Raw genomic sequence first — 23,595 nt, 5'->3', positions numbered from 1 at the left:
CAGACTTCAGTGAGGGAAAAAAAAAGAATAAATATGTCACCCCTCCCTCCGTGTTTCTGTAAGCTTCGCAGCAACTTGACCATGTATTTTTAATGATGACCATGGTCTATGCTCCTAATGATGTTCAACTTCACTCTGAGTGCTGTTTGCGTAACTGCACGGCTTCCTTCCCGCACAGCAGCAAATGTGCATTTAGCTTTTTCTAACGCATCCCGGATTTGTTTTATTGGTTAAATTAACATGAACTCCCATAAACATAATTACTCTACAAAGGTAACAATCGTGGGATACAAGACATCTTCCAGTGACTCCATCTTTATTCCATAGGGCAGTTTATTGAACTTGTAAATGAGTTAGAGTCATTGTGCATGACCTCCGCTTCTCTACACTCACAAAAACAATAAAAGTTTGAACATTTATAATAATTTGTTGCTCCAACATTACATTCAAAGCTGTAAATTGTTATAGCTACATCTTGTTAAAAACACAGTATTTACATTAATTGTAATACACAAATTTCATATTTGGCATACTTACATTGATCTCTTCATAATTTACATGTTCTCAAGTACTGATTAATGTGAATATTTAATCTCAAAAATTCACAACATATAATAAAAAAACAAAAACAAATTAAAATACAAACAATGCTAAAGCTACCCAGTCCTCACCCACATCCCAAAGTTAATTTGCTGAATATTTATGCTGAAGTTCCATCTAATTCACTAAACAGTGTGAAATGTGCCTGTCACAGGACATCTACTCATCGCAGTAACAGCTGAACAGAGCAACTACTCGTCGTGCAGTCTACTCACGTCAGTGTTTTTAATTAAACAGAAAGCAAATCTCAACTGTACAAATGTTTGACTTTGATTTGTTTGAACATATTCCTCCCACCAATCCTCTTATTTATTTTTTAAGGTCACTGTTGATTGCAAAACTCCCAACTCCAACGTGACGTCTGCTCGAATACAGTTCATTAAAAAAATAAAAAATAAAAAAAAATAAATTTTGTGCTCGTCTAGATTCAAAAACTTATCGGGGGCAAAGTAGAGATTCATTTGGACTTTCAAAGGAAAGTTGTGTTAAAAAATGCGATTTTCAAGCATGTCTGAGCGGTTTCGCTTTTGAGATGTGAGGTAAAAAATAAAAATTATAGGACTTTTTAAAATTTTTTTCCCCAGTTTCCTTTGGCACAACGACTACTAAACCGTTCCTCACTCAAAGATGTGCTACCATGTACATGTCATGCAGAGAGAACAGGGTGTGTTCACATAAACACAGCAAACAGCTGGAGAGCATGCATTTGGTCCAGACGTCATAACTTCACTTCGCTGAGTTTAAAGAAAGGACAGTGTGTTGTTGGTTTGCAAAAATGGCAGGTAAAAAAAATTTCACTCAAAGAGCCTCAGACCTGCTGTTACTGTGCCAAGAACAATTCCTGCCAACAAAAAGGACCAAATATGGTCACAGCTAGCCATGGGCCGATTATCGTTACCAAGGTATTTGGAGTCCGCTGCAATTGCTTAGCAATGTTGTCCTTGCAGTTGATTGAACCAGGCTACAAGTTTTGTTTCTGTTCCGTCAGTTTTCACTTTGTAAGTTTGGCCAGACCCTGAAAATTGTATTTTCACTCCGTACCAAAATAATCTCACGCCGGCCCACGTCTAGTCACGACTATTGTACGAATTTTAACGCGAGGCACAAATGCAGCCTCTAAATTGAAATTGATTAAAGTTATAAGCTCTTTTTAAAAAATATTCCACACCCTCCCTTGAGAAGTGGTAACAATGAGAACACACCCTCGTCTTCCACACTTCACCGAAATGCATACTCCAGGCCTTTAGCACCTTTTTTTTTTTTTTCGCCAAACAGTGTACAAATATATTGAGTTGTGTAAAAAAAAAAAAAAAAAGAAAAAATTTACAAATAATTAAAAAACGTGCAAGACTCACAGATAAAAGACTCTGTTTCCAATACTTAAGGCAAAAAAACTAATGTATACCAATATACATACATCTGAAATTGTTTCTATCAAAATTTTGTTTTGTTTTTTTCTTAATTCTATAACGTTTGGGTAAACATATGTTACGACTGGCCACGGTTTGTGGAGAAACCAGTGGGGAATGACCACGTCAGAGTCAATGCCTCTAGTAAATGTGGAAGGGAACCGTTTCTGATCCGCTAGTTTTACCTTTTTTGCTAGCTTCTGACCGCCTGTTAAATCGCTGAGCCTGCCTCTTTTATTGGGAGGGTCGGGAATGCCGAGCTGAAAATCACATGAAACGTGAGTGCCGAGTAGAAAAGTGCAAAATACGCCAGTGTGTGTGCGTGGGTGTGTGTGTGTTTTTTTTTTTTTTTTTAATTATTATTATTTCGCCTAAACATACACCTATAGCTGGGACACCTTCCTGGGCAGGGGTCTCGGTCTTGGCACCCGAGGGTCGGTGGTCCCGTCCAGCTTCATGCTGCCCGTGCGGATCTGGTGAGGTTTGGGCGGCAGGGCCGGCGGGTCCGTCTGCGGCGGGATGGAGAGGCTGTGCGGGAGTGGCACGGGCCGCCGCGGGTTGTTCCTCTCGTACACACTGTAGGGAGGCGGGGTCTTGTTCTCCCGGCGGATGGGCTCGTCGGAGCCGCTGGAGATGGAGTTCGGCAGCGGCGCGGGCGGCGGCAGCGGGTGGGGCAGGTGGTCGCCGGCGGGCAGCTCGGTGCCCGAAGCTTCGGACACGCTGCAGCGGCTCAGAGACGAGATGCCGCTGCTGTAGCTGCCGGACAGGACGGGCGAGTTGGAGACCAGGCTGGTAGACTGGCACTCGGTGGGGGAAGGGGTGAAAGGTGGCATGGCGGTCTGCGGGAGGACAAGGACGCACGGGATATTAACTGTTGTGTGATGCATCAAATCTTACTCTGCACTGGTTCACAAGCAATTTTCAGACTACATTAGCAAACCAAAATGTACCACACACATATCAAAATAGATCAATTTTTCATTTGGTTCTATTGCTTCTATTTTCCAAAGCTGCCAAAAGATAAACGCGTGCATTTTCACTGGAAAACGGTATTACAGATTATAGTCATCTTTTGAACTTTGAGGGGAAAAAAACAGTGATGTTTTCTTCTTTTGCAGCTTTTATTGATCAGTATCAGAACATGCTGCATCGGCTGAAACCCGTATCCCATTGAAGGTTGCCCATTTCGTTCACTAGCTATCGCAGATGGGCAGAGTAAGAGCTTTGTTAAAGTGGGTGACCTTCCATTGTAAGGTGAACCTTCCTGTTTATTTATTCATGAGTATGCTCATTTGTTTCTTTCCTGTTTCGGCTGAGTTTTTCCTTTGTTTTTTCTTTCTGAAATCTTATTTGTGAATCCTGATGCTCTGAACATTCCTGTTACTGCTTTTATGATTGCTTCAAACTGTTCTTTTATTTTCTTCTAAGAGAGTTTTACTGAAATTCAATGCACTTTACAAACAGAGACAGTTCATGTACGGTATACAGAAGTCAATTCAATCCTGTCATATAGATACAATTACGTTTGATCCTAGATATAGAACGATGCTTACGAAACCAGATTCTAGATTGTTAGCACCACCCATCTGTGGCGTTAAATTTTAACATCAGCTGATCAGAGCACCTTTTACAAACTGCAAACACAAATTCTTATGATGTTGTCTCAACTTTTTTTTTTCTGCAGTTTTCCGCAAAGTCAAAATTTCTAATCTGTGACTGACTTGACTGATGGCTGTTGCAGGTAATACATCACCTGCTGATACCTACTCCACACAATCCCAACTTAACCAAAAAAATACTTTCATTCTCATATTCTAAGCATATTTATTTAAAATTCAATTAAACTTGACTTGGTTAATAGTGTATAATTCTAAAGGTTAAACAATATCATAATCTCAACGCATAATTGTATGAATTCAGAATTTATTAACGCTCCCTAAGTAATGAATTAGTGCAGTTGTACAACAATTATATTGTTTGTAAGGTAGCAGTAATAAATTGCCCAAACAGAATCCAGAAAAAAATAATAATAAGAGCACCAAGCTTTTATACTCCTTTAATGGATCTGGTGCACAGTGATAAAAACAAAAAACAATATGCTGGCCAATCCTAAAAACAAAAAAAAAGAAAGAAAAGAGAAACCTTTAAAATGTTTTTTTCTACGCAGTTATGCCATGCTGCTAGTGTTTCTGCTAAAACCTAATTGGATCCAGTGGACTATGGACTTGATCAGTACACTTCACACTACAAGGGGCATGCACAAAGAAAGGTAACCATTTGACATGCACAAGTGGAGAAACCTTATTTCATCTGGGTCAAGCTTGATAAAAATCTATAGACTTAATAAAGCGCTCATAAGTAATTTAAACTCGTCGCTTTTTTTTCTTTTTTTACCCCAAAGAGAACCCTCTGACCAAACATTGTTTCTGCTCCTTTACAGGGGAATAAGTGCAGCGCTGTCAGAGAGGCTGCATCTATTTTCTGCAGGTTCACTGCTGCTCCAGTAATGGGCCCCTGGCTGGAACCCCATGATGTGTGTGCGCTCATGCGCCGGATAATGCGGCTCTGCTTGGGGTCTTGCAGAGGATCGGTCGCCGCGCCGCTTCGCTCCGGGCGTCTCCGTTTCGCCTCGGCAACGCGCGGCCGCAAAACAAACTCGCCGTCGCACACGAATCTGACTAAAAGGCGCCGCAGCGCTGGGCGCCGAGCGGTCACTCACAAAGTAATTGTGACGAGTGAGAAGACGGAGAGGTTAGCGCTGTTTGTGTAAAGAAAAAAAAAAAAAAAATCCAAACTGAGACGAGTCGAGCCAGATGGAGACCAGTATCGGTGCTGCTGTTTTTTACCCTCATTAGGAGCTCTCGCAAATGCTTCCTTAACCTTTCCCCAAACTTCTGCAGCTTCGACTGGCTGGTATTAACTAATAAGAAGCTCATTAGTGAGAAACCTGAGCCTGAAGTCATAGCAAGAATAATCAGTTTGTTTGCAGACAAATGTTGGGAAAAAAAACAAAAAATAAAACGGAGGTCAAAGATACTAAATCGTTGTTTCAACACCTTGGCTGATTGATGCCAAAGGGAGCTTTTAGTGCGCCTAGCTAACAGGTCTTCTCGCTGCATTAAAAGCAAAGACTTTTTCATTTTACAGTGCTATTCAAAAGTATTCATAACCAAGAATTTATTTAACCACAAACTTCATTTTACAGCAATTTCATCAGATGACCATCCACCGCAACCTGCAGGCTAGAGAAGAACCAAAAACACACATGATAACTCTGTTCACAGCTCAGGTGGAATCTCTCCAAAGACAAACTACAAGTCATGAACTCAACATGTTTTGTGTGCATGTTGGAGTAGCAAGGAAATTGTTGGAAGTAGTTTCCAGTTCACGGAAGGTGTTCATGTGGGATGAGATCAAAATGACGTTTTTGCTTTTTTAACTCAAGAGTGGCTAACAAGTGTGAATCCTCATGGTGTCGAATGTATGCAGCTAAATACAGAGATTACCCCGCAAGAAAACTTGATTTAGGTTGCCGAAGACTTCCGGCCGGGGTCAAGGTTCAACCTCTACCAGGACGACAACGATAAACTAGGCCTGTCACGATAACAAATTTTGCCGCAGGTTGCCGACCCCGGTCTAGTCAAAACAAAAAGCAGTAACAGGTTGTGAAAATGCATGAGATTCTCTTTATCGAATCTGACAGAAGGACAAGTCAAAAAAAAAATCCCTCTCACTAAAAATCCCATTGGAACAAGTTGCATGAATTTTTTTTTGAAGGTGTTGTAAATTATATATATATATATAAAAAAAAAAATATCAGCAGAGAAGTCTAATAAACCCATGTACGTTTTCAGATTTTTTATTAAACAGGCGACATCCCTGCAGAACCTTGAACATATTTAGCTAATACCCTCCAGCCAATCCCGTTTCGGGACCTCTTTGGGACGGCTGACACATTAAGTCCTAAATCAGCAGCAGTGGAGCTGCTCACAGCTCCAGTGAGCAGCTAATACAACCCGTCTCTGCCTCACGTTCGACACAGAACGGGATAATGACCGTTTCCAGAAGAGCGAACAGAAGCGGGACCGACCTTCTGCGGCGATCTGGACATGGGACCCGGCGACTGCGACCTGGCGTTTTTAACGGAGGAAACTGCAGACAAAAAAAAAAAAAAAAAAAAAACGGAGAGAGAGAGGAATAGAATTAGGGGAGAAGCGTTTTCTTTCACACAGTGGGATGACACAGCATGAAGTCATGCAAACAAGGACACACGAAGCAAAGAGAGCCCAGAGCTGAAAGAATCAGCGAAATCAAATAAACACTGTTGTTCTGCAGGTCCTCCAGACTGCCTTAAGCTGCCTCTACACCCAACAGCTGCTCTCGCACTCTGGAGAAGGAGGAAGCGACTCCATCTGCTGATGACGCTGCTGGGTTAACCCGAAAACACTCAAGCTAAATCTGTTTCATCTGTAAATAATAATAATAATAATAATAAAAAAATCTAAAATGAAATAACACTTCGAGCTGACAGCAGAAGAAGAGTTAAATTGCGTTGAAAAGCAAGTATGATTAGAATCTGATCCCGGTCAGTATAGAAAGAGCGGCTGCCATATAGCAGAAGGAGGAGGAGGAGGAGTCAGGTGGGAAATTGGAAAAAGAAGGGCCGTTCGAGAGCAGCAGGTGTCAAAAAGCCAGATTGGGAAAAATTAGCGTCATTCTTCAGCAGAGGGTCGGCCATTTTACCTGGGTGCTGTGGCCTGGGAGGGATGGGAGGGCATATGGGTTTGGAGACATTGTCAGAGAAGGACGGCGCCCGCTCTTTGACACTGTCTAGGCTCCAGCTACTGGGAGTGGGTCTCACTTTACAGCACACAGACACAGCACACAAAAATATAAAAATAAAATAAAAATTACATGATGGAGTTTGCATGCAAAAACACAACATAAAGTAGAAACACTGACATTTTCTATGGGTAATAACATGCTGATGAATGAGGCTGGAGTCGTTGTAAATGCATCAGTCTTCACACTTTAAGTAAATGTACGAATTTTGATCCAATGGAAAGGCCTTAAATGGGCTCATAGTTATGGGGGTCACGTATGTCAGCTAGTGTGTGGCAAACTGCTCAACCTGGATGTGACAGATTCAACATGAACCGTTTCAACAGCTTGGCTTATTGTACAAGACATATTTCTGTCTTTTCTTTGAAGTAACAGTAGGTGAGTAGAAATGATGCAACGTCATATTCCGCAAAAAAACAACACACACACACACACACACGCCGGCACACAAAGGACATTGGGTTGTTTGCTCACTATCAATCAAAGTGGATCAAAACTATATTTTTTTCCGAAGATATTTGTGCAGTTGATTATTTGGCTTCCTTTTTTACATTTAATAGATTTATCTCTGATTCCCACAGGCCTTCCTTCATGCGCACATTTGGATATTTTCTGCAGAGAACGTAATATAATGAGGCATATCTTTTTGAAATTTTGATTAATTACATTAGCTGACACTGGGTCACAACTTTAGATGCAGATGTTTCTGTGAGAATAAATTGCAATCAGGAAATCGGTGCAGTTGTTCCTTGTATGCTACGTCTTAGAGTGGGTGTTAAACTCTAACAACGCGATCCAAAGATATAATTAGAAGGTTAAAAAAAAAAGTTACACTTCCTCAGTAACAGGTTCTGTGTAAATTCTTCCACCCTTTTTTTTTTTCTTTTTCATCATTGTCACCAGTGCAGACGGCCCGCATCACCATATTGTGATACAGCGCCCTTCTCCTGCTGTGTTAGTTACAGATCACACTCCACTCACGTGGAAGAGTTTTGTGTTTTCGTGCGAGTCACAAGGAAGCTATCACATCCACGCTCCTCGCTGTTTATCAATAGGTGCGTCATCTGACACCATCTGTAATTATTCCTACGCTGAGGAAAGAAGTGTGGAGTCGTTGCTGTTGTTGGTTGTTCCTGTTGCATCTTAAATTTAAGTCCAAAAGAAAATATGGAGACGGGGAAAGTTTTTGAAGAAAATTGGAAGAATTTTGGCCGAGATGTGAATAATTGTCTTTAAGACCATTAGACTGGCTCAGAGCTGGTAGAGGATGATCTCATAGCACCCTAAGCCTTCGTGAAGCTCTGAGAAAACAAGTTTGAACAGTAAAGGCTAAAAAAAAACAAAAAACAAACTGTTCTTTTCATGCTTTAAAGAAAAATACTTTAGGGTCTGATGGGAAAAAAATGCATAAAAGCATCAAATGGAACCAGTCTTTCTTTTTATGTTCAGCATTTGTTTTGAGCCCACTTCAAAAATGCTAATGTCTGCATCGTCTCTGGCTTAAAAGTTAAAGGCAGACATGTTGCATCAGGCTGCAGAGGGTTAAGAATAAAAAAAAAAAAAAGACTTTAAATTTATGTGACAGTATTGCATAGTGTGCAATACTGTCTCGCAGTATTGCACATACTTGTATCGCAATATTTTATTTTACAGAAGGTAATTGCAAAACACATAATATAGGTTTACTGCATATTTTAAACTGATGCCATCTCCTATCTGAGCTATATATAGTAGACATGCACCGACTGCAGGGAGTGCTTTGAGAGTGGAACCGGATGATTTTCAGATACATATTGCCAAATCTGTTAGTTGTTATGGAATACCATGTTATTTTCAGGGATGAATCAAAGAATTATCCAGATAGTAGAAACAGTCAAATGAACCAGGCTGTATTAACTGATAATGTTATTAAAATCAATTTCTCACTAGAAAGAGAAACACACATCGGTCTCACTTGAGTGGCACTTTATCTTGTCATTTCAATTCTGAAACTTTTTAAAATTTATATTTAAATTTTTAAGGTCTAAAATTCAGATTACACTTATTCAACCTATTAAAAACATAAATCATATAAACACCTGGTGCCAATTTAAGAGTTGGTGAAACACGTTTGTATCATTAGGTAAAGACAAATTAACAAATTTATAGACATGACAAAATTCACCGAACTACTGTAAAAAAAACCTAATATTAAAGATTTATCTTCAGTTGTGTTTTGATGTGGGGGTTTATTAGAAAAAGTACAACAAAAAATATTACTGTCAATAACGGCTCTTTGAGAAAAACGGAATTCAGTCAGAATGGAAAATGTATGGTCAAGGCTTTGCAAAGATTGGCTATTTGAAAAGGTCATAAAAAAAAACAATCAGTGCATTTTTGTTATATTTGTGTTTTCAAAAGAAGCTTCTACGGAGATATTCGCTGCAGCTGCCAGAAAAATGCTTCGTTACAGTGTGTAGTAAATACACATTGAATGTATGAGCAAGATGGCTGACACTCTGGACAGTATTGCATGCACAGAAGAAAACCCAAGAAGCTGTTAGATTCTGCAGCTTCGCATCACAACGCAGATGGCAGCCATTTCTCTTTGGGGGTTAGGATAGATGGACACAAACAAGGAATTTGTGATAAAAACACTTTTTCTATAGACATAAAATAACAGATATTCCCTGTGAGGTTTTTTTTTTTTTTTAGTGTTTCTGATTGCTGAGTGGACAGTTCCCAGTACAACTCAGGAATATAAATAGATGTGCAACGATAGCGAATGTGTACCTTTATCTGGTGCCGAGAGGTTGGGGTCACTCCTGGGTAGAGTGGTGTCGCCTATCTGGTGAGAAGGAGCTCTCTGCAGAATAAGGAAATCACACAAATTAATCTTAAAAACACACAATGAATAAAGATATTTCAGCTGCGCTACATGATATAATGTTTTTACAAAAATTGGACTAAAGCTCTCGTAAAGGAGAGAACATCGACGACACAAACAGCAGAGTATTCTAAGTAACAAATGCAGTGTTCATAATTCTGCTAGAAGTTTAGGATTTAAGTTGGTTGTATTGACTGCCAAACAAATCCAGGAGACAAAAATTTGATCTACAGAACTGACTAAGCAGAATTTGATTTGAGAAGTCCAGTTCCAGGTCATGTTGCTATTATGGTTACTTCTCTGAGCTCATTCATTTAGTCTGACGGTCTTCTCTGGAGTCCAGCATTTTCATGTGGACTCAGGAAATTGATTCGCTTGCGGTTGCACTGTGCAATGTGACTCCGGCATACACACAATAAACTGGCTTGATTAAATTAGTAGGCTCTATGCAATGATGTATTTTTTTCCTACCAAGAAAGAAGCGCTGACAATAAAAACAGAGGCGTTTTCACAAAATACAAATAAGAGAAGTGATTAAAAAAAAAAAAGAACAGTAATTTGGCTTTGTCTGTATTTGTGACACAGGAACAAGAAGAAAGTTCATGAGTTTGCATTGTTTAGTTAGCATTGAGCTTTGATTGCTAAAAAAACGGTGAAATACATTAAAATGTAAATAGACATGCTTAAAATAGTGGATTAGTTTCCTTAACCCTATTGTGATGTCACAATAGGGATGTGCGCTTGGAAACTTTTATTTTGGGCAAGTGTATTTTATCATGAAGAATTAACATTATATATCATTTTAGACCTAATTATCTGACAGATCAATAATTTAAAACTGCAAAGAAATGTCAAGACATGTTGGTTTTGGCTCCGCCTGAGAAACGTGACTTTGAGTTCGCCCTAAATTTGCAAAAACAAGAATGCAGCTAAACAACTCGTCTTTCTAATAACCGACATTAATCACCCAGAATAAGTGTTTTGTAGTATGTAGGTCATCAGTAATAATCTCCTCCGTAGAATTAAACATAAACGGGGTGAAAAAGAGGTGAACTCCACATTAAGCCGCGACCGCGAGCGATGAACGGCCTTGAAAAGCAAACAGATTAGGGTTGCTTTGTTTTGCTTTGTTTTTTTTTTGTTATCGGAGTTTTGTCGGTGGATTGATTGCGTGGTTCCGTTACATACTGTCCTTCAACCGGGAAAGCAATTACAATATCACGTTGCTCTCATAACCTCTTGTTTTTATGTTATCAGCTTGGTGTACAGAACGGTTCCTTTGCCCCCCACCCACATAATGGAACAAAGCTGGAGTAATCTTTAGCAAAAACAGAAGTAACTACTGCTCTTGAAAAATTGCACCTCTCAGCGACAAAATGGCCTTACACCACGAGCCCTCGCCAAGGAGACATTTTTGTCTCTTAGGCGGAAGTCGCCCATTGAGATGTATTATACATTAAAAAGGTGACCTTGTTTTCTGCCACAGTGTGCACCTCACTGGGTGCTGCAGTTGTTACAAACTTCCGAGTTTCCCTCTAGGCAGAGTGTAACGCCGCGCTGGACAACTATAGATCTGCTTCCTAATTTGTCTTTGTGTCCCAATCACACAACTGCACACTTTGACAAAAAAAAAAAAAAACTCAACTGAGGCGCCGGTAAACCTCTTAGGGAAGGCAGAAAGTAGATGAAATGGCTGGATCTTTGAGGTTATTTTTCCCACTTGTGACATACAGTACAAATGCATTCTATATATCTAAATATTGCCCTGAATGAGTTGCTATATGTTCCTTGACCTGGTTTTGATGTAATGTGATAGAGTTATAACAGGATTAACACTTTAGAGATCTTGATGGTTGCAACAAAGGTAGAAACTGACTTAAAATAATGAGCAATTTATTTCCCTAGCTATATATTCCTTACATTATACCAGTGGTTGAGTTGCCATGTATGCATGTTTTATGTTGGTTTAAATGTGAGGAAGATTTTGTTGAACATCACTTTTGACGCACTCCCAGTGTGAAAAGTTTACGTATACTGGAGCTCAGTAGGCTGGAATTCATTGTGTCCTGCTGCGTCATGACCAGGCCAGTTACTTTTGAGTGGCATCAAGGTCTTATTCTATTCTAATTTCCAAACTCCAAAAGGTTCAGTGGTTTAAAAGGCTTTTAATTGCACTGAAAGGTGCCTGAGTCACCAGGATTTTTCTGTGGTTGTGTAACATATTGTATGTAGCATAAATACTAGCCACTGCATAGCCTGTTTCTGTGCACTGCTTATCAGCTGGTTGAAAGAGGGCTCATGCAACTTAACCATCTTTTCAAATTTGGTGTCAAACACAATGGACGCCATGGTGTACAAAGAGAAGTAGCGCCACCTTATTATTATTATTATTATTACCCTAACTAAAACTGTATTTGGAAATTCAGTGTCACATTAGCATCAAGCTATTACTGAATACTGGCTAAAGACTTTGGAACCTGAATGAATTTATACAACCGATGAAACCACAAACTTTGCAAGATAATAAACATTTCCATGGCAATGTATCAACTACTAATATAAATTAGAAATTTATGAAGAGGAAGAATGCCAAAGTATATAAATGAATACGTTTATATTTGCCAACCTGTGCAGGTTCAAGGGGATTGGAGAAGATGGCACTGACCGGTCTCTCTCGTGGAGACAGACAGGCATTTTCTCTGGAATGTTTGTGTTTTTCTGCCATTTGAGGCGAACCTGAAATGAACAGTATGATATGTTAGAGCCGTATCTCACACACACACGCACGCACGCCAGCATGCCCATTCGCAAACATGTTCAGGACCAAACAGGGAGCAAGGTGTTAGGCTATTACCCACAAATACTGGCAATCAGGAAAGGCCAATCTCTCTTTCTCCCTCCAAGCCTCTCTCTCTTTGCCGTCCTTTCAGCCTCAATAGCTCCACAACATGATAAATGGCTTGGGCTCTCGTTCACACACACACACATCCTCCTCACCCCCTCTAACCTAACTCCTTTGCCTCCTCCGTTACACTGGACAATCACAACGGGGACGTGAGCCACAGCTCGACACGGTTACATGTGTAGCGCGAGTCAATAGATAGGGGCAAAATCCAAACGCACAAATTCGTCATTATTGCCGCCCTTCCCCTCAGCAGCTGCCGCATGAATCTTGAACCATTAGCCAACTTGACAGCACTTGGAAGACTATCATATGAATATAAGATAGCAATCGCTGGCTCTCCTTCAGGTAGCACCACAGAGGCAATAATTCTCCGCACGCTTTATGGGTAGACAGAGGGCACTTTTATAAGGGCGCCGCCCGCTGTCAGCGGCTTGCCAAAGGGGAGTGCATACGCTTCCATAAACGTCTTCATATATTCTCGCTTTTTATGATCGGGATCAGGCAGGCACACATTTACACATTTGAACACATCGGGATGAGAGGGGCAGCAGGATGAGGCATTAGCTATTCACTCTACCCAGCGGTGGACGCTCGGATAACCGAGTCTGGCCTGGACAGCGCTTGTTATAAGGGAATAGTCAGCTCACTTGTAGAAATCTCTTATTCTCTCTTACCACGTTGCGAGCTTTCGCCGCCGCAATGTTCCCTTCAACACCATTTCTTCCAGCTCATTTATTTATCCATCTTCATTTTGCATTCTCTCTGTTTCGCCTTTCCTCGGTTTGTTTTCCTTCAAGCTCACTTTTTCTACATTCTCTTTGAAGATCTTCTGCCGGGCTCTAACCTCATCAGACGGGATTGCCGTTCCGTTTTGGGAGACGGCGTCGCCGAAAGGTTAAAAGTACAACGTTGCACGTAGAGAACACTCGATTCAGACTGCTTGGGACTGAAATATCAGCTGGATGCTCGGACACAGGGTTTATTTTTTTTTTGATAGAAGTCACCTTACCTCTGGCACTGGAGGGGGCTGAGCTGGTGACATTGGGCGAGGCAGAATGGTTGGAGCTCAGGCTCGAGGTAGATGGACTGGGCTGGAGGTGGGAAAGACGACATTATGAACATCTGTCTTAAATCACCAGAACATTAATATTAATAAACTTCAAATCAAGGTTTATTTATTTATGTAGTCCATTCACAACAACCTCAGCTGACCAAAGTGACCAAGACCAACTTGGTGGGTTCAAACACACACGGTGTGGCATCACCTCTGATTCTGAATAATATTGACAAAGGCTCATCTTTAGTCACAACTTAGAGTAAATCAAAGCTTTTTTTCTCCGATATATTAGGTTAGGTGCAGGTCTTTATTCTATTTGATCCACCGACATGCAGTTGGTGGAGATCTAGATACATTTTAAACCAGGTTGTTTTCCCCTTTCATTTAAATTTCCATCCAATTGAATGAAATTTAATGGTTGACTTTTATTTAACAGCGGAGTTGGTTACACCCGTTCATTTAACTTGGGACGGTACACCGAGCATTTTCAAAGTCCTTATCTCGTTGGTGACAATAACATTTTGCTCTTTTATTGTTTGTATGAACGCCTCAGCTGGAGTTTTGACTAGAATCTGACAAGGAATCTGTGGAGGGAGGGAGCAAAAATATTCCAAAGACTTGAAGCCCACTGTCAAAATACTGGAACAGCAGACATATGTAAAAGCCAAATTGATACAAGGAGTTTTTCCAATGATCCAATTACATTTTTTAAATATTATATTAAATATTTAGTCATCACTTGAGGGATGTCTGTCTCATTTTCAATCAAAAACAAGCTTCTTCGCTGGATAGAAACAATTTTTAATCTAAGTTGCAATCGGTATGAATACTTTTGAACTTCACTCTATCTGTAGTGATAAAGCCGGTGCCTCATTCTACTAATATCAATCAAATAACTGCAAGTAACACCTCAAAAGGAAACTCTAAATCTTCAATTGGATGTCACATTGTTTCATTTTCTTTCCAGGTAAAGAAAAGCTTTAATATTCCAATCTATTATCCTAATTGACTCAGTCAGATTCCTGACAGCAGCCTTTTTTCCCGCCCATGTTTCCCCTCTCTTATTATTACTCCGGTCCTGCCAGGTGCCGCGGACGGCTTGCCAGGAGTTGTCGGCAGCTCTTTGAATTGGCCAAATCCAGTTTAGATTAGACTTAGGCAGGCTCCCTGGACGGCCCGCACAAAGCACCGTGTCCTGAATTGATATAATCATGACAATTTGCTTGGCCGGACAGAGCCCTGGACGAGAAAAGTCGAGATGATAGAGAGGAAAAAAGGGTCAGAGGAGAGAGAAAGAAAGAAGGGGGTGGGGAGGAGTGCGGGCGGAATAAAGCGAGGGCAGATTCAGAAAAGGAAAAAAAAGAAGTGATGCGAGTTGAGCCTGTGGGGAGCAGGAGGGCAAATGTTGGGATGTGGAGTCAATCTACTACTTTAACAGCCTTTTCCGTGGGATGTGGGTAGTGCGCGAGAGGCTGCTTGCATGCGCGTTTTACCGGTGACGGATTACCTGCATGTTGAAGACTTCATCTGAGCTCTCTGACTGCCCGGTGATGTTGCTGACTTCGTTGGAGGCTTGAGACGAAAGAGAGGACGAGGAGTACCGGTTCACTGCAGGGTAGCTGCAGGGGCTGATGAGACAGAAGGAGAGAGCTTGTTACGGTGGATCTTCGTAAAAGGAAATTAAGTTATTTTCTTATCTGTCGTGAAGTCAAAAAAGTTGAAATTCCCACTGAACGTTTTTGTACTTTCTCACGTTATGGGCCATGAACTTCAGCGGAGTATTTTGGGGGATTTGATCAAAGTAGCATATAACTGAAGTGCATTTCTTTTTTTTAAACAATCTTATAAGTGTTGAGTACATTTGGACGATATACTTAAGGTTTTATGGAAAAGGACGCGTTGGCTAAAAGCAAACATGATATAAATCGTGCCTACAGTGAAACACGACGGAGGCAGAATCATGCAGCAAGAATGATTTTTCTCATTTTAAACAGTTAAGCTCGTTTATAGCAATCTTAGCAAACCAGAGTTTATTCCTCCTGCTAAATAAACTTTATCCTGAGTAGCGAAACCAACACAACCCTTTGAAAACACACTACAGACACTATAAAATTGTGCAATAAGTCAAAATTCGTTTTTTAAACTAAAAACATCAAACCTTTATTGATACAGAATTTTTAGGGTGTTTTAATAATTATTTAAAAGAAATTGTTTTAAAAGGAAAGCACAGCAATAATGGTTAATGACCAAAAATTTGGAGTAAATAAATGAATTATAGTAGTTTTTGTGACATAACTGTCACTCTTATTGGAAAATTCTTTGCAGACACTAAAGGAAATCATTCATTATCTTCCCTTAACAAAACATGCCAATCATTATTATTGTTCACAGTTATAAATAGCCACTCTGGAGGGCCTTTATAGCTACATTTGGCTCCAGACCTGCAGGTTGCAGACATCTGGCCTAGCACATAAGACCACAGTAATATGTGTTGAAGTAAAAAAAATAATAATAATAATAATTTAAAAAAAAAAAAATATATATATATATATATATATGTATTTTAAAAAAAAATATTTTATTTATTTATTTTCCTAAAAGTTCATTTGGCAGGTAACTGTGTTTCACTTACCATAAATTCACCATGGAGTCCAACACAAAGGGCAAACCGGCAGAAAATAAAAAAGAAGAGAGGTGTCAGTCTGGATGATAAACAACTTCAGCATTTCATCAAAACAAGATCAAAATCTAAAGAAAAGAAAAATTATATCCAACAGTTTTTGCATTCTTTTCCCCCTCTCCACAGAAATCAAAACTTTGCACATGGGGGAAGAAAAAAAGGGTAAATGTCACAGTGAGATTGAAGTGATGCATGCGTCCCCAAAGTTTCTGTGCCCTGTGGGATCAGACTGTGGAAGGAGAATGTCGCAGGTAGACAGGGTGGAAGGGTCACTGAACACATCAAAACACCTACACACACACACACGCCGCCACCCACAGTCAGTCGAATAGACAGATCCCTGTAGGTTACCCTCCCCACTACTTTTTTCCCTTATTATAAACCAACACCATAAACAGATGGAAGATGCGGACAGACGGCTTTTACGGTCATTTTAAAATCTTTAACACTATAAAATACAGTAGTCTTTGACATTTTGGTAATCACCTCCGCCTTGCAACCCCTCTGCCTGCGTCGGGGCTGATGATGCTGGGCACAGAGTTCCTGTAGGTCCGCGGGCTTCCGTTGGTGAAGGGCACGGGGCTCGCGCGCACGTAAGCTGGAAACTCCTGCGGTTTTACATGGAGGAAAGTGGGATGATTAAAACGCTACTCGGCGCCAGCGTGTGGTACGTAAATAAAATCTGTGGTATGTAGATAAGGGGAAGTTTGTTTAATGAGGGGTGGCTACCCCCTTCCGCCCCTCCACCCCTGCCTTTGGTGGACAGCAGGGGTCATTTCACTTGGAAGTTTGATAACAGCGGATCCTTTCTACTGTCGAACTTGCTTCATGCTCCCGCAAAGACGTTCGTTAATAATTCAAAGGAAATGACAGAAGACGTGCAGTGTTCAGAAAATTCTGTTTGGTATGTTTGAAGTTGTCCCTGATTTACAACCTGGTGGCCTACCTGTATGCCCAGACTGGATTTCATCAGATGAAACTGGTCCACTAGCTTCTTATGGAGAGGTCTCATGTCTTGGGGAACGTACTTCTCGTGCACAGCGAGGCCGTATTCTAAGATGTGCGCCTGGAACGCAGAGACAGAAATAACAAACACAGCTCCAAGCGCCTGATATTTGCCCGGAATGACGAGAAGTCTATTTTATTCGGAAGAGCACAGCAACTGTTAAGCATGGTGGTGGCAACATTATGCTGTATGGTTCATTGTCAGAACTAAATGTGGATTGCACAAAGTGGATGGAATAATGAAGGTGTACAGCTCCCTCCAAATCTTTGAATTTCACTTTATATATCCTGTTGAAGAACCAGCAGCCTATATTCAAGATCTGGGACAAAACGCAGCAAATAAGCAAACCCATTAAAATAAAGTCTTCCTTTCCTGATAATCCAGCCAGAATTATGAAAAAAGGTTGCCAACAGTGATAAAAAGTGTAAGATTTCTCTGCATATTGCTAAAGGATAATGGGACCAATGCTGCGTACAGAATATGTGTGGTGGGGAATGTAACAATTTGGGTTTTTGTGCATAATATTCACTATTTAAACATAATTTGTTGCGTTATCCCTCCAAAACAAAGCATGGTTCAAATGCAAACACTAAACTAACATATTCGTAGTGGTGATGAATGTAATACTTCAGGCAGATACTGTAGTTGCTATTATCTTTATGTGTAAAAAAACAAACCCAGATAGGATCCATGACAATTAATAGCATAATAACCATAGAATTTTGTGAGCACATTCTCATAATCCAAAATTTACAGCATGTCTCGGTTTGTTGCATTTTTAAAAAAATATTTTTTTAAAGATAATTATTTCTTTCATTTCAGACCTGTTCAAACATGAGCTCCCTCAGTCGGCCAATCTTGTCTCCATCCTCGGGATGATTCATTATATAGTCCTTCACGAAAAAGGCCTGCAAGTAAACAAAATGCAGAACATTTGAAGGCCTGAAGGCGGCTCTGCTTTCTGCGTGACGATGTTACCTGAATCCCAGCAGGCCGTCACTCAGTGAATGCAAATGTGTTTTATTTCTTTGTGTTTGTGCAGTCCTTCGATGCATTTAGGAAGGTTTGAGCAAACACACAAGGAAAGTGAACAAAAACAGCATTACTTCCATTGGATTTTAGAGGACCAGAAAGGGAGGATTTAAAGATCAAGGTTTGCAAAAGGTTTCTCTTTTTTTTTCTAATTGCATAACCAAATTAGCAGCAAAAAGTCCTCCTGCTGCTAAGCTAGTTATAAAATACTAATTCAATTCATAATCTTACTTTTGTCATTTATATACTCTTGTTTTTATTTTAATACATTGATTTAATAATAAAAATATAATAGGCACTAGTGTAATTTAGCCATAGATTGAACTCATTGGAAAGTAACAACAGCAGCTCTAACCTGGACTGCATAATTCTAAATTGACTGTAAGTTTACTTAACTCCATATATGACTTATGAAATATTAACCCTTTTTGTAGTTTAAAAAAAGATATATATACATATATAGCAAAAATCTCCAACCGTCCCGATCTCGTAAACAGTGTCAGTCTTTCAATGCCGTATGGGCAGCTATCCAGGGCGGCATTAGAAACGAGGGCAGAAGAGAACTTATTGTTTTCCATTTCCTTTAGACATGTGCCATCAATGAGGAATTGGCGCCCCCTGCTTGTTTACTTGGGAAGCTATCCTACATGTTTTGTACGAGGCTGCACCGTATCGCACCCCGCCCTACTATTTAGACGACTTCCTGCATTTGTGTTGTTCGGAGGACGGCAAAAAGGAGCGGGCCCGTCATGCAACAACCACAACTGCCCTTGAACCAAACATTGCGTATTCTCGCCTTGCGAGCTGGAAGCTTTGTTCCCCCCTCATATTCCCTGTACATAAACTGTCAAGTCCTTGCTGTTTACAGTGGCATCAACACTTGTCATACGTCCACAGATTACTGCAAATCCTTCCCAGTCTGTGTTAGACTCGGCTGAAAGCGGGGAGAGAGGATGAGATGATGAAAAGCCCAGCTCACAACCTCTCAAATCTGCCCCAAAAGGAAATTCAGAAGAAGAGGAAGAAAAAAAATTGAGAAAAAAAAAAAACGAGGAGAGGCAGTAAAAGGTAAAGGGGGGGGGGGGGTTGGGAAGTTTGCAAAAAGCGCAGTACAGTTCCTCTCAAGGACACAGCTGTCTGTTTTGAAAGAGACAGACTGAGAGAAAAGATGCTTGAGGCTGCTTTAAACAGTCACAAACAAACACAGATCCCTATCAAACGGCTTTCGCAGGCTGAATACTCAAGGTGTTTTAATATTCCAAACATCACCAGATGGCAATCTTTATCAAATTAGTATGCACCGCACAGGATAGCATATCTTATTAAGCTCTGCAAAATGGTTAGATAACAAATTTTAAAACATTTGAGTGCATAAATATTGTCGGGGTTTTTTCCCTGTTTTTTTTTTTTTTTTCCTTTGGTTGCATTTCAGCTTCAACCACAAATCATAAGCCTCTGGGGAAAAAAAAAAAAAAAGGCTGCAAAGCTGATCGATAATCTGCAGCGTGATGGAAATTTCTCGTCGGACTGCGACGAGTGGGACCCGGCTACCCAGCGACTTCAGTTAATCATTAGCAGAGTCCAATTAGAGAGGGAGCGCTGATGGGAGGGGAAAATAAATCACAACGCGTTTCTTCCCTCCCTCCTCCTCTTCAGAAAGGGGCTTCAACTCGGACTGGAGCGATAAATCTGAATATTAATAATGACAATTTCTCCCTCATTTGCAGCAGGGCCTCCACGGCTGCCAATCGGCATTAAGGAGGGAGAAGAAATTAATAGATTTATAGGCGCGGTCCGTGAACGCTCGCGACATCGTGCGTGGCTCGAGGAAAATCGGGGGTTTGATGTCGGTGGCAGTGTGTTTGATAAAAAGGAGCCATATTTGTCCAGCTTGTGAAGAAATATTCCAAATTTGTTTTATTATTATTATTATTATGCAAAGAAAGGGGACGGGGGGTTACAAGAAATTAAAAGCAGCAGCAGAGAAATATGGATAAAGCTTCTGCACTGGGCCTACAAACAGGCATGCACAACGAGGAAATGCACCCCCCCCAGTTTTCCAGCCTCCAGATCCACGCTCACAGCAGTTGCTAAGCGACAAGCAGAAGAGTCCACTCAGTTTGCTGAGGCTAAAAACTATTTTCTTGAGTAGATTTTAAGTTGTTTTTCCTTTTCTTTATTTTTTTTTTTTTTGAGGCTGTTGTGCTTTTCCTGGAAAATTGGAGCACGCCGCGCGGTTATCCTCCAATCTCCCGCGCGCTGCTCTCGAGAAGCTGCAAGCAGATGCAAATGTTTGTCGGCGAGACGGAAGACGTCTCTCCTTTTTGTGTCTGCCTTTTACTATTCTATCCTATAATGCGGCAGCTGCATAAATCCTCCTACCTCATTCAATAAGCTAATATTAGTCATCCATCTCTTTACACTCCTTCCCCCCCAACCCCGCTATTTCTCTTTATGCGATTTTTTATGTGACGCCGCTTTCTCCCCTCATCCATCCTTCCATCCAGCCATCTATTCGCTGACTGAGAGCTCCATTCCATCCCCTCATTCCAGCATCAACCATCTATCTCATTTTTCTGCTTCCAGCCCTCCTCTTGCTCTCCACTCATCTATAAATTCGATCAAAGCCTCGCCGGGCCGCTCGTGCATCCATCCATCCATCCAGCTGTTCATCTGCTGCTCCTTTTTTTCTTCCCCCCATGCGGCCCCCTCCGCTTCATGCGTCCCACCTTCATACATCATTAGGCAATCTATATGTCAGTGCTTCCCAACCCTCGGTCTCTGAAGAACTGTCCGCCGCCGCCCGTTCGTACCTCTTGGTAGCGGGCCAGGCCTCCGTTGACGGCGGCGTCGATGACCCCGTTCAGGCACATGGTGAGGGGGTTGATGTTCTGCATCTGCCGGTTCTGGCACTGGGTGATCAGCGTGCGCAGCTGCAGGTTCTTGTTCTCGATCACCTCGATGGCGTTCTCCAGCGGGCTCACCTCCACCTGCGCGGTTAGGGAAACGTTCCGTTCAACGTTACAGCAACTCTGTGGGTGCCTTTTGATTCCTTTGAATTTAACTGACTTGTTGGCTCATTTCAATTTAATCCAAGGTGACAAAACTCACATTGACTCACCACACTAATAGATTTCAAGCTGTTATTGCTGTTAAGTTTGAGGATTATGACTCATGGCTAATAAAATAAATCAAAAACCTGGTTCTCATAAAAGTTCCGTCTTGTGTCAGAAATTAAAAGATTTTAAAATGGAGAAACATTTTTTAATCACAAGACTTGGGTTATGGTATCATTATCAGAATATTACTAAAGAAGCTGTCTGTTCGCAGAGTTATTAACCCAAGTTGAGGTTTACAACAGCCTCAGCTGACGAAAGTGCTTCACAACAAACACAACATCACAGGTAGATAAATGATAAAATAGAAAATATAATTAAGCTTAGTCAAATTTGTGGAAAGTTAAGTGGAAAAAAAGGAAAAAAAATCAAAATAATGTCAGTAAAAAAATTAAATAAATTATGGGTGTAATTTTTGTAATCTTCTATAATGCTCAACTTTGAAAAACTGAAATCAAGCTTGTTCCTCCCATTTGGCCTTCTAAATTTTAGTTATGAAATATTCACACCATAGTTCCACTTTTAATTCTCCTGGATTTCATGCTTTTAATGACCACTATTAAACAGCTCAGTTTTATCTTTTGTTTATCCTGAAGTAGTGGATAGTTTCTACATTTCTTTACTCAACTCTAATTGACAATTTTCACAGACCTTTTATATATTTAATTGGTCAAATTAAGACAGTTCTGCTTAAGGGAAAATAAATGTTGTACATTTTTGTAGTTGAGAAATAATACTTTGAATTTTCAGAGCCATTTTCTCCAGTAGTGAACAAAAACTATTAAATGTATCTTGCAAAAAGCAAAAAACAAACAATTAAAATGCTCTCCACATTTCAGAAGTGGGTGTTAATTATCTTAGCATCTCTTTTACAATTGGAAGCAAGCAGCAATTACTCGGCTCCCGGTCACTTTTAAACACGCTTTTCTTTTCATCCTCCATTTTCCATTTTTGACTTTCATATTTTAGTCCCTCATAAAGCCTAATCCTTTAGCCAATTTCATATTTCAAATGCAGTTGTTCTGCTAAACCATCACAAAGCAATTCAGAATTTACATTCGGGCAATGTTGCAGCACGTTCAGCGGCTGGAACTAAAGAATATGAGCTTAGACCTTAAAAGACAGAAGCTGCCTCGTGTTTCGCACATTCACTGGACGCCATTTCAGTGTCAACCCACTTCTTTGGGCTCGGAATGATACAATTTTAGAGGGTTTTTGCAAACCTAAATGTACGAAACTGGTGGAGATTTAAACATTTCCCCAAATCTGAGCCATTTCTTTGGGGAACTTAATGTCCATATGTACGTAGCTGTCTAAATCTCCCTTATGTGTGACGGCCGTGTATGATTTTATGTCTTCAAGGTAATTTATTTTTTTTTTTATCAATAGTGTTCACACTCACCAGCTCTCTCTTCTCGACTTCAAACCAGCGGGAAATGCCTGGGAGACTCTGAACCAAAGTCAGGGTAGTCCTCTCCACCCACAGGCTCTGCAAAATAAATAAATAAATGAAAAAAGGAGACCTTATTTTTACGAGATTGTGCTGATCACTAGAAAAAAAAAAAAAAAAAATCCCTACTTATGCCTAATGCACAAATGCTCTCCGTTTCAAACACTTAAGGCTACACATCCTGCAAAAAGGTTCACTTCTGGATGCAGGTCAGGTGTCACGTCTGATCCGTTATGTCATCATTCACGTTCCGGCGCTTACACAGCGGGGCCGGCGCGCTCGTCAATACGCCCGCGTCTTGCAAGGTCACTTCGACAGGATGTAAACTGTGGCAACTCGAATATTTACAGGAGGATCTTAATATAACACATTCATCCTATAACGCTGCACATGTGACAGCGTGTGTGCCACAATGTAACCATGTCGACAAACCCGAGGAGTGGAAAGTTGTTCAATATTTATTGTGCAGGTTTAACAGATGGCGGCTCCAACGTCTCCAGTGTTTCCGCCTACTGCGTTCTCAACACCTCATGTTCTTTTGATTTGACTATACACTGCCTTGTGAAAGTATTAACGCCTCTGACTTTTTGCACATCTTGTTGATTTGTAACCACAAATTTTTTATTGTTGTT

General features: G+C 40.6%; 1 protein-coding gene across 3 annotated transcripts in view; it reads right to left on the bottom strand.

The window, feature by feature from the left end:
- Window positions 1-315: 315 nt before the first annotated feature.
- Window positions 316-23,595, bottom strand: part of dock4b (dedicator of cytokinesis 4b) — a 122,098-nt gene continuing 98,818 nt past the window's right edge. For 2 of the 3 annotated variants that reach the window (XM_032589260.1, XM_032589262.1), the window contains 12 exons: window positions 22,916-23,002; window positions 21,211-21,387; window positions 18,190-18,273; window positions 17,306-17,425; window positions 16,846-16,967; window positions 15,187-15,298; window positions 13,632-13,713; window positions 12,344-12,453; window positions 9,624-9,696; window positions 6,753-6,869; window positions 6,100-6,161; window positions 316-2,848 (listed from right to left, as the gene is read on the bottom strand). In XM_032589260.1, the coding sequence (XP_032445151.1) occupies window positions 2,393-2,848; window positions 6,100-6,161; window positions 6,753-6,869; window positions 9,624-9,696; window positions 12,344-12,453; window positions 13,632-13,713; window positions 15,187-15,298; window positions 16,846-16,967; window positions 17,306-17,425; window positions 18,190-18,273; window positions 21,211-21,387; window positions 22,916-23,002 (1,602 nt within the window). In that variant the 3' untranslated portion in view covers window positions 316-2,392. The remainder of the gene's footprint in view (window positions 2,849-6,099; window positions 6,162-6,752; window positions 6,870-9,623; window positions 9,697-12,343; window positions 12,454-13,631; window positions 13,714-15,186; window positions 15,299-16,845; window positions 16,968-17,305; window positions 17,426-18,189; window positions 18,274-21,210; window positions 21,388-22,915; window positions 23,003-23,595) is intronic. The other variant, XM_032589263.1, reaches the window with a different exon arrangement.

This window comes from Xiphophorus hellerii, chromosome 17 (genome assembly GCF_003331165.1).
Source record: "Xiphophorus hellerii strain 12219 chromosome 17, Xiphophorus_hellerii-4.1, whole genome shotgun sequence".
Taxonomy (NCBI): domain Eukaryota; kingdom Metazoa; phylum Chordata; class Actinopteri; order Cyprinodontiformes; family Poeciliidae; genus Xiphophorus; species Xiphophorus hellerii.
Note: the sequence above shows the minus strand (reverse complement) of the source record. Positions and strands in the feature narration are given on the sequence as shown.